The sequence below is a fragment of the Protomyctophum parallelum genome (assembly GCF_964188405.1).
Source record: "Protomyctophum parallelum genome assembly, chromosome: 19".
Classification (NCBI taxonomy): domain Eukaryota; kingdom Metazoa; phylum Chordata; class Actinopteri; order Myctophiformes; family Myctophidae; genus Protomyctophum; species Protomyctophum parallelum.
This window is the reverse complement of record NC_139717.1, coordinates 18,922,891-18,934,725: the sequence shown is the minus strand read 5'-3', so window position 1 is coordinate 18,934,725 and position 11,835 is coordinate 18,922,891. Positions and strand designations below refer to the sequence as shown.

General features: G+C 39.1%; 1 protein-coding gene across 1 annotated transcript in view; it reads right to left on the bottom strand.

Annotated features, from left to right (window-relative positions):
• Positions 1–6,203: 6,203 nt before the first annotated feature.
• LOC310876814 (serine/threonine-protein kinase PAK 6-like) overlaps positions 6,204–11,835 on the bottom strand; it is a 45,761-nt gene continuing 40,129 nt past the window's right edge. Inside the window, exons 8-11 of the mRNA XM_083790468.1 lie at positions 8,393–8,519; positions 7,996–8,121; positions 7,403–7,537; positions 6,204–6,762 (exon numbers count right to left, since the gene is read on the bottom strand). Coding sequence (XP_083646594.1) covers positions 6,595–6,762; positions 7,403–7,537; positions 7,996–8,121; positions 8,393–8,519 — 556 coding nt within the window. The 3' untranslated portion in view covers positions 6,204–6,594. The remainder of the gene's footprint in view (positions 6,763–7,402; positions 7,538–7,995; positions 8,122–8,392; positions 8,520–11,835) is intronic.

The following is an 11,835-nucleotide window of genomic DNA, read 5'->3' as shown; positions in this document are numbered from 1 at the left end:
CGGCATACTATAGCACGCCGTTTTTCATCATTTTTGTGGATTTGAAAAAAATTACAAAATTAAAAAAACATGGGTTATAGCCCATCGTTTTTTGAAGAAAAAAAAAAAACTATCCTCGTTTTTCATCATTTTTGACCATGGGCTATAGCCCATACCGTAGGGCATACTATAGCACGCTGTTTTTCATCATTTTTGAGGATTTGAAAAAAATGAAAAAAAAAATAATAATCTAGTTTTTCATCATTTTTGAACATGGGCTATAGCCCCTACCGTACGGCATACTATAGCACGCCGTTTTTCATCATTTTTGAGGATTTGAAAAAAAAAAAAAAAAAAAAAAAAAACATGGGTTATAGCCCATAGTTTCTTTTATTTATTTACTTTTTTTTTATCCTCGTTTTTCATCATTTTTGACCATGGGCTATAGCCCATACCGTACGGCATACTATAGAACGCCGTTTTTCATCATTTTTGAGGATTTGAAAAAAATGAAAAAAACAAACAAACATGGGTTATAGCCCATCGTTTTTTGAATTTTTGAAAAAAGACTTTACCTCGTTTTTCATCATTTTTGACCATGGGCTATAGCCCCTACCGTACGGCATACTATAGCACGCCGTTTTTCATCATTTTTGAGGATTTGAAAAAAAAAAAAAAAACATGGGTTATAGCCCATCGTTTTTTTTTTTTTTTTTCTCGTTTTTTACCATTTTTGACCATGGGCTATAGCCCCTACCATACGGCATACTATAGCACGGTGTTTTTCATCATTTTTGAGGATTTGAAAAAAAAATCTAAAATTCAAACAACATGGGTTATAGCCCATCGTTTTTTTTATTTAAAATAAATAAAATTAACCTCGTTTTTCATCATTTTTTAACATGGGCTATAGCCCCTACCGTACGGCATACTATAGCACGCCGTTTTTCATCATTTATGAGGATTTGAAAAAAAATCTAAAATTCAAAAAACATGTGTTATATATAGCCCATAGTTTTTTGAATTTTTTAAAAATGAAATTAACCTCGTTTTTCATCATTTTTTAACATGGGCTATAGCCCCTACCGTACGGCATACTATAGCACGCAGTTTTTCATCATTTTTGAGGATAAAAATAAAAAATCAAAATAAAAAAAACATGGGTTATAGCCCATAGTTTTTTGAATTTTTGAATTTTGTTAACCTCGTTTTTCATCATTTTTGAACATGGGCTATAGCCCCTACCGTACGGCATACTATAGCACGCAGTTTTTCATCATTTTTGAGGATTTGAAAAAAAATCAAAAATTAAAAAACATGGGTTATAGCCCATCGTTTTTTTGAATTTTTGAAAAAAAGAATTAACCTCGTCTTTCATCATTTTTGAACATGGGCTATAGCCCCTACCGTACGGCATACTATAGCACGCCGTTTTTCATCATTTTTGAGGATTTGAAAAAAAATCAAAAATTAAAAAAACATGGGTTATAGCCCATGGTTTTTAGATTTTTAGATTTTTTCTTTTAACCTCGTTTTTCATCATTTTTGACCATGGGCTATAGCCCCTACCGTACGGCATACTATAGCACGCCGTTTTTCATCATTTTTGAGGATTTGAAAAAAAATCAAAAATTAAAAAAACATGGGTTATAGCCCATCGTTTTTTGAATTTTTGAAAAAAAAATTAACCTCGTTTTTCATCATTTTTGAACATGGGCTATAGCCCCTACCGTATGGCATACTATAGCAGGCCATTTTTCAGCATTTTTGAGGATTTGGAAAAATTCAAAAAATTCAAAAAACATGGGTTATAGCCCATCGTTTTTTTAACTTTTGGAAAAAAAAAATAACCTCGTTTTTCATCATTTTTGAACATGGGCTATAGCCCTATACCGTACGGCATACTATAGCACGCCGTTTTTCATCATTTTTGTGGATTTGAAAAAAATAAAAAAATAAAAAAAACATGGGTTATAGCCCATCGTTTTTTGAAGAAAAAAAAAAAACTATCCTCGTTTTTCATCATTTTTGACCATGGGCTATAGCCCATACCGTAGGGCATACTATAGCACGCTGTTTTTCATCATTTTTGAGGATTTGAAAAAAATGAAAAAAAAAATAATAATCTAGTTTTTCATCATTTTTGAACATGGGCTATAGCCCCTACCGTACGGCATACTATAGCACGCCGTTTTTCATCATTTTTGAGGATTTGAAAAAAATAAAAAAATAAAAAAAAACATGGGTTATAGCCCATAGTTTCTTTTATTTATTTACTTTTTTTTTATCCTCGTTTTTCATCATTTTTGACCATGGGCTATAGCCCATACCGTACGGCATACTATAGAACGCCGTTTTTCATCATTTTTGAGGATTTGAAAAAAATGAAAAAAACAAACAAACATGGGTTATAGCCCATCGTTTTTTGAATTTTTGAAAAAAGACTTTACCTCGTTTTTCATCATTTTTGACCATGGGCTATAGCCCTTACCGTACGGCATACTATAGCACGCCGTTTTTCATCATTTTTGAGGATTAAAAAAAAAAAAAAAAAAACATGGGTTATAGCCCATCGTTTTTTTTTTTTCTTTTCTCGTTTTTTATCATTTTTGACCATGGGCTATAGCCCATACCGTACGGCATACTATAGCACGCCGTTTTTCATCATTTTTGAGGATTTGAAAAAAATAAAAAAATAAAAAAAAACATGGGTTATAGCCCATAGTTTCTTTTATTTATTTACTTTTTTTTTATCCTCGTTTTTCATCATTTTTGACCATGGGCTATAGCCCATACCGTACGGCATACTATAGAACGCCGTTTTTCATCATTTTTGAGGATTTGAAAAAAATGAAAAAAACAAACAAACATGGGTTATAGCCCATCGTTTTTTGAATTTTTGAAAAAAGACTTTACCTCGTTTTTCATCATTTTTGACCATGGGCTATAGCCCTTACCGTACGGCATACTATAGCACGCCGTTTTTCATCATTTTTGAGGATTAAAAAAAAAAAAAAAAAAACATGGGTTATAGCCCATCGTTTTTTTTTTTTCTTTTCTCGTTTTTTATCATTTTTGACCATGGGCTATAGCCCATACCGTACGGCATACTATAGCACGCCGTTTTTCATCATTTTTGAGGATTAAAAAAAAAAAAAAAAAAAAAAACATGGGTTATAGCCCATCGTTTTTTGAATTTTTAAAAAAAGACTTTACCTCGTTTTTCATCATTTTTGACCATGGGCTATAGCCCCTACCGTACGGCATACTATAGCACGCCGTTTTTCATCATTTTTGAGGATTTGAAAAAAAAATAAAAACATGGGCTATAGCCCCTACCGTATGGCATACTATAGCACGCCATTTTTCAGCATTTTTGAGGATTTGGAAAATTTTAAAAAAATTAAAAAACATGGGTTATAGCCCATCGTTTTTTTTTTTAATCCTCGTTTTTCATATTTTTTGACCATGGGCTATAGCCCATACCGTACGGCATACTATAGCACGCCGTTCTTCATCATTTTTGAGGATTTGAAAAAAAAACAAAAAAACATGGGTTATAGCCCATCGTTTTTTTTTTTTTTTTGATTTTTTTTTTTATCCTCGTTTTTCATCATTTTTGACCATGGGCTATAGCCCCTACTGTACGGCATACTATAGCACGCCGTTTTTCATCATTTTTGAGGATTTGAAAAAAGAAAAAAAAATCGTTTTTAGAATTTTTGAAAAAAAAAAGTAACCTCGCTTTTCATCATTTTTGAACATGGGCTATAGCCCCTACCGTATGGCATACTATAGCACGCCATTTTTCAGCATTTTTGAGGATTTGGAAAAATTTAAAAAAAAATTAAAACATGGGTTATAGCCCATCGTTTTTCTTTTTTTTTTTCTTTTTTTAATTCTCGTTTTTCATCATTTTTGACCATGGGCTATAGCCCATACCGTACGGCATACTATAGCACGCCGTTCTTCATAATTTTTGAGGATTTGAAAAAAAATAAAAAAAATAAAAACATGGGTTATAGCCCATCGTTTTTTTAATTTTTGAAAAAAGAAAATGTACCTAGTTTTTCATCATTTTTGAACATGGGCTATAGCCCCTACCGTACGGCATACTATAGCACGCCGTTTTTCATCATTTTTGAGGATTTGAAAAAAAATCTCAAATTCAAAAAACATGGGTTATAGCCCATCGTTTTTTGAATTTTTGAATTTTCTTTTAACCTCGTTTTTCATCATTTTTGAACATGGGCTATAGCCCCTACCGTACGGCATACCATAGCACGCCGTTTTTCATCATTTTTGAGGATTTGAAAAAAAAAAAAAAAAAAAAAAAACATGGGTTATAGCCCATCGTTTCTTGGATTTTTGAATAGGACTAGTAGCATGCCAAAGTTTGTGCTATTGCCATAGAGAATGCATTGGGGATGGGTGTATGAGAATATAGCACGCCGTTTTTCATCATTTTTGAGGATTAAAAAAAAATGTAAAAAAAAAAAAAACATGGGTTATAGCCCATCGTTTTTTGAATTTTTGGAAAAAAATAAATAACCTCATTTTTCATCATTTTTGAACATGGGCTATAGCCCCTAACGTACGGCATACTATAGCACGCCGTTTTTCATCATTTTTGAGGATTTGAAAAATATATAAAAAATTTAAAAAACATGGGTTATAGCCCATCGCTGAATAATAAAAAGTGTGAATGGAGTTTCTAGGTGAAAGTGACTTTTGACGTGCCTATAGAGCTGCCATTGAGCCCCATGTTAAATGTCTCAAATTTGAAAGCACTATATTTCTAAAACTATGAAACATTTCAAAGATTCCTTTTCAGGCAAACATGTCCACCGTAAGATGAACCTAAGTAGGCTAGAATGTGGTTGCTAGGTGTAAGTATGTAGGACTAGTAGCATGCCAAAGTTTGTGCTTGCATTGGGGATGGGTGTATGAGAATGGGTGTTGCGGAGGATGAGAGGAATGCCTCTCATCCTCCGCAACACCCATTCTCATACACCGCTATACACCGCGAGGACATGGGCTATAGCCCCTCCCGTACGGCATACTATAGCACGCCGTTTTTCATCATTTTTGAGGATTTGAAAAAAAAAACAAAAAAACATGGGTTATAGCCCATCGTTTTTTAGAATTTTAGAATTATTTTTCTATCCTCGTTTTTCATCATTTTTGACCATGGGCTATAGCCCATACCGTACGGCATACTATAGCACGCCGTTTTTCATAATTTTTGAGGATTTGAAAAAAAGGGGGGAAAAAAACCGATGGGTTATAGCCCATCGTTTATTGATTTTTTTGATTTTTTTCAAATCCTCAAAAATGATGAAAAACGGTTTGCTATAGTATGCCGTACAGTATGAGCTATAGCCCATGGTCAAAAATGGGATAAAAAACGTCTAAAAATAGACGTCTAAAACAAATCTATTTTTAGACGTGTTTTAGACGTGTATTTTTTTACGTTTTTATCCCATTTTTAGACGCTCGTCTAATAGCCCATACTGTACGGCATACTATAGCACGCCGTTTTTCATCATTTTTGAGGATTTGAAAAAAAAAAAAAAAAAAAAATGGGTTATAGCCCATCGTTTTTAGATTTTTTTCAAATCCTCCTCGGCAGTGTGCCGCGGGTTCGACTCCCGGACCCGACACGGCCTTTACTGCATGTCTTCCCCCATCTCTCTCCTGTTTCCTGTCAGCCTACTGTCTGTCCCTTAAAAAATCAATAAAAGGCGTAAGCCGCAAAAAAATATCTTAAAAAAAAACAAAAAAAAAAACATGTCCACTGTAAGATGAACCTAAATAGGTCCGAATGGGGTTTCTAGGTGAAAGTATGTAGGACTAGTAGCATGCCAAAGTTTGTGCTATTGCCATTGAGAATGCATTGGGCGTTTAAGTTAAATAACTCAGAAACTACAAAACATTTAAAAGTAAAAAAAATCCAGCATGTGTCTACACAGTAAGCTGAACAATAAAAAGTGTGAATGGAGTTTCTAGGTGAAAGTGATTTTTTGACGTGCCAAAATCTGCCATTGAGCCCCATTATAAATGTATCAAATTTTAAAGCACTATTCTTTCTAAAACTATGAAACATTTCAAAGATTAATTTCCAGGCAAAAATGTACGTCGTTTTTCATGGCTTTCGACAATAAAAAGGCGAAAATCATTGAAAACCATGAGAAATAACAAAAATGATTGAGCAACAGCATTTTGAAACTGCAAACCTCCAGATATATTCTTCTCCAAATAACCATTAAACACTACGTTGGGACATTTGTTTTATTCTCATATTCACAACCAACACAGCAATGTACACATTGTCATATAGTGAATAAAGTATGGCAACTTTACTGAGAAATAATATATCATCAAATGATTGTCTTAGGAATGCGACAAAAATAAAAGGAAAATCTCCAGGTCTTCATGGGGTGTGTAATTGAAAATAATCATTTGGGTGAACTTTGTGTGTATGTGTGTGTGTGTGCGTGCATGCGTGCGTGCGTGCATGCTAGCATGTGTTTGCTGTACTGAACCAGTAGCATGTGAACATGTGTTTGCTGTATTGCTGCACCAGAGGCACTCGGGTGCGTGCGTGTGTGCGTGCTAGCATGTGGACATGCGTTTGCGGTACTGCTGCACCAGAGGCACCAGGCAGTCGGGTGAGGCTGCCTGCAGGAGGAAGGGATGCTGGAGCAAAGACACTGCACTGGAGCGTCCCCTGGTGTCCCTCATCAACATGCACGACAGGAAGTCCTTTAGTACCGGAGATATCTGGCCACGCAGACAGACAGACAGACAGACAGACAGACAGACAGACAGACAGACAGACAGACAGACAGGTGTTAGATTCACTCATTTGATATTCTTGGCTCACAGTCTGAAAGCTCACGACGCGTCGTAGCGAGACATTTTTCGCCATAGTTTTGGTCGAGGAAATCTACACTGGACTGTGCATGTCGACTATACCTTGTTTGGGATCCGTACAGTAAGGGGTGGGCTCATACCTTATATGGGTTCTGACAGTAGGGGGCGGAGCTCATACCTTATATGGGTTCTGACAGTAGGGGGCGGAGCTCATACCTTATATTTGTTCTGACAGTAGGGGGCGGTGCTCATACCTTATATGGGTTCTGACAGTAGGGGGCGGAGCTCATACCTTATATTTGTTCTGACAGTAGGGGGCGGGGCTCATACCTTATATGACAGTAGGGGCGTGGTCATACCTTATATGGGTTCCTGACAGTATAGGGGCGGGCTCATACCTTCTAGGGGGCAGGGGCTCATACCTATTATGTGGGTTCCTGACGGTAGGGGCGGGCTCATACCTTCTAGGGGGCAGAGGCTCATACCTATTATGTGGGTTCCTGACGGTAGGGGCAGGCTCATACCTTCTAGGGGGGCGGGGTCATACCTTATGTGGGTTCCTGACGGTAGGGGCGGGCTCGTCTCTCAGTCTCTTCATGGCCGCAACGGGAGTCTCGCTGAAGTACGGAGGTTCTCCGTCCACCATCTCTACCACCATGATGCCCAGAGACCACACGTCCACCTGCAAAACATGAACTCATTCAATGCCAGACAAATGGAAATTTAAATCGCCCACAGTCTTGTCAGAGTTCCCATACAGTGGGTCGGGACCTGTTTGTGGGTCGCGGACACATTATTATGGGTTCCTTCATTTTTTGTTTCCTACATTTTGTTTTGAATTATTTCAAAACATTTTCAAAAAACATTCCCCAAAAAGCAAAAAGTTTTCCATTCATTCAAATCAAAATCAATGATTTTCTTTTCAGTAATTTCATGGAGAATCTAAGAAATTAGAAAACAAATAATAAGGAGTGGTGAAAATAGCCGAGCTTGTAGATCGGCTATTTTCACTAGTTTGTGCACCAGTTTTGCTAATTGCACTAGTTTGGGCAAACGGCTAATCTCTCTTTTGGGTCTCGGCCTGAAAAGTCTGGGAACCACTGGGTCCTAGAGTCCTAGACCGCCTGTCTGCGTGGTTACCTCGGTTCCGTAAGGCGTCTTGGCGATGACCTCGGGAGCCATCCAGTAGGGCGTTCCGACCAGAGACTTCCTCTTGGACACCTCGGCACTGATCTGAGCACAGAAGCCAAAGTCTGACAGCTTGATCTGAGGAGTTAGTTAGAGTGAAGGAGCAGGAAGAGTAAAGGAAGATGATTGTTGTTTTTTGTTATTATTTGTGCCAAGGTGCATCTTTATATAATCTTCAAAAAACTGTTCAGAATCTAACAGCTTGGTATAGAGCGTTGCATAGTCCCGCGCCCGACGACAGGCCTGGAAGAGAATTCCCCATTCATTTTTTCCCATACACGTTTCAAAAAGTATGTATTTAAATACCTTTTTTGTGTATGTGTGTGCGTGTGTGTGTGTGTGGCATTACCCTGCCGTCCAGCGTCAGCAGAATGGAGTCACTCTTGATGTCTCTATGGATCACTCCCTGAGAGTGAAGATATGCCAGCGCTTGAAGGACAGCCTCGCACACTGTGGCTATCTGCTCCTCGTCCAACCTAACACACATACACGCACACACAGACACACACACACACACACACACACACACACACACACACACACACACACACACACACACACACACACACACACACAGACACAGTCACACACACACGTGCACGCACACACAGTGGCAGAAGTACGTACATTTTTATTAAATGTTTAACTCAAAGGACATCGTCGCCCATTGTCAACCTTAATTTCAAATAATTGGTCCTCACTAATGCTCATTATAAGATGTCTATTCACTGTGTTTCAGAGGGAGGGCTGTGGACAGTTCCGAAATCTGCCTACCAGTGACATCACAATGAATCAATGAATCAATGAACAATGCCCACCGAGCATTGTTCATTGATTCATTCACCTGATTTCTGGAAGAACGCTTATAGTTTTATTTTTTCATTGGCCTAAAATATACATACATTCATGAATACACTTGCTGACCGGCTGTCGGTATTGAGCAATTTTTTAATAGGGGTTTATATGTGACCATACCATTAACAACCTATATAAGGCAATTATGCTTTAAGTAGCATGTCCAACTAGGGGGTTATGAATACATTCCAAGCACACAAAAAACACTCCTTGGGCTAAAAACAGCCATGGTTAGGGATACATAATGGTTAGGCTTAGGGTGGGATTAGTCGCAAACAAATCTGTCAGTTCCATATAGGGCACAAAAGGGCATAAACTGACGACATCAGGTGATTAAAGAAAAAACGGCAATGACAATTACCATGACAACATAACAAACAAACTACGTCACCATGACAACATAAACAAACTACACCACGTCACTATGGCAACACAAGCATAAACAAACCACGAATCAGCTCCATATATGGGCATGCCCAAATATGGGCACATACTGATGACATCAGGGATCTCCATATATGGACAAAAAAGGGACAAGGACTGACAGATACAGCTGATCTCCATATATGGAAATAGGAGGGATGCAGGTACACAGACAAGTTGTTGACTGATTTGTTTGGCTCTGATGTCATGCTGACACAGTTAGTTTAGATTATAGGGTGATGGCTGTGTCACAGTGACATCAGCGGGATGACATGGGCCACAGTATAAAGGCACACAACCACTACATTTCTGTGAAGTCACACTAGCACAGCGGCCGACTATCTTTAGACATTGAAGAAAGGCAGAACTAAAACGTCTTACGAAGAAATGGCTACCATGGAGCGTACATTCAAGCTGAGCGACGCTCTGGAGGACTCGAAGATGTTTCTCTCACACCTTCGGAAGAAGATGGAAGAGATCCAGCCGAGACTAGAGCGACTGGACAAGAGGAACTATCGGCGGAAGATGGTTCATTCCCTTCAGTCCTCCGTGTGGAACTACGAGAAAATGGTCCATTCCCTACGTTCCTCTCTGGGGAATTACCGGACGATTGTCGACTCCATTCGGTCGTCGGTGAGGAGCTACCGAGGCACGGCGGAGTCCCTGCGGTCCTCCCTGGAGGCGGAGGCCAGGAGGATGAAGAAGACGATGGAGGGCGACCTCGACGAGACAGAGATCCAGCTGAGCCGAGCCGAGCAGCAGGCGGTCGACGCCCAGAAGCAGCTGAAGGGCCTCCGGGCGTTCCTGAGCGTTCTTTTGGTGTCGGACGACACCGACGAGGACCTGAAGGAGAACGTGGCTCTACTGGAACATCGCTTCGACTCGGTCCAGGCGGAGCTGGAGCTGCTGAGGGCGGCGCTGGAGCGGACGGAGCGCGGCAGAAAGCAGGCGGAGCGGGAGCTGACCGCGGCCGGCGCAGAACGCACGCAGGACACCTGCAGCCTCGTCGAGCAGAAGAAGAAGCACGAGGACGACCTGCGCCACCTGCAGGCCGAGGTGGAGAAGGCCATACGGGAGAACCGCAAGGCCCAGGAGCAGGCCAAGCATGCCATCGCTCACAGTGCCACCATTCGGATCCTTCTAGAACTGTCTTCTTAAACCAGAAAACAGTTTTCTGAAAAAACTAATTTTCTATTTCGTGGTTCTTAAACTATTTCATGTCAAGGACTCCAAAAATTATATGTAATCGGCCGCTAACCCCCATCTGAAAATATGTTGTTACCTCGGAGGACCCCCCCAGAAGCAAAGATAAGAGTTAAACATGTTTGCTGTGAAAAAATATATATTTAAAGATTTGCATACATTTTCACGATTTTTCAAAAACAGCAGATCTACAAGCTCGTAGGGTGGTGCTCGGTGCCGCACTTGTAGATCTGCTATCTTTCAATAGAATAATGGTTAAAGTGGTTAGAAGCTAAAGCGACACAGATGTGTTCCAGGTCTTAATGGATTAATGAAATTCATACTATGGAACTTTTTCAATTAAACAAATGTTATTTTTGTTATGATCTTTAACTTGTGTATTGTCACCTCTGTTTTTGTAAACACAAAAGTATTTAACGATGATGTAAAGCACCAACATCAATTATATTAACTATATTCATAGTGTAAATGTGTTTTTTGTAGGGCTGTCAATAGATTAAAATATTTAACTCGATTAATCGCATGATTGTCCATAGTTAACTGTGATTAATCGCAAATTAATCGCATATTTTGTATACGTTCTAAATATACCTTAAATCAGTGGTTTTCAAGATTTTTCATATCAAGGCCCCATTATTTATTCTGCATTTGAGCCATGGACCACCATTTGATGAGATTTAGCCTTCCAGACCCAAACTAAAGTACTGTATTGATGTTGGCCAATGGTACCATTACGAGAGATAACAGGCCATGTTGATCAAAATAACATTTTTTCTAAGTTTTCTAATTGTGTAGACTCACTGGGAGAGAGAGAGAGGCGGGGCTCACTGACTGCCTGCATTCACATGCATGCATCTCTCAACCATTCTGTCAAACTTCACAGTGCGTTAATCGCGCATTAAAAAAGTTAGTGCCATTAAAAGGATTGTGAGTTAACTAGTTAATAGTGCGTTAACTTTGACAGCCCTAGTTTTTTGACAAGGGGTTGAAAAACCGATGCCCGACTGCCCGCGTGGGAAGTCAATAAAATGTTTGCGCAGGTGGAGTTTACTTTCAGGTTGCCCGACGGGCAAGTGTGTTTGAGTGTGGGGAAAACTGCCCACCGACATACAGTATCATTTGCCGATATGCTCAGACACATACAGTATGACGTAAATTCTCCATTCATTGTCAATGGTATTTAATGTTTGTGTTCAGACAGAATCTACACTAATTATAGGAGGGGCTAGTGCCACTCAAAAATAAATATTCATGAATTCAATTCTCCATGTGATTTTGGGGGTGAACTATCCCTTTAACCCTTGGCCTACA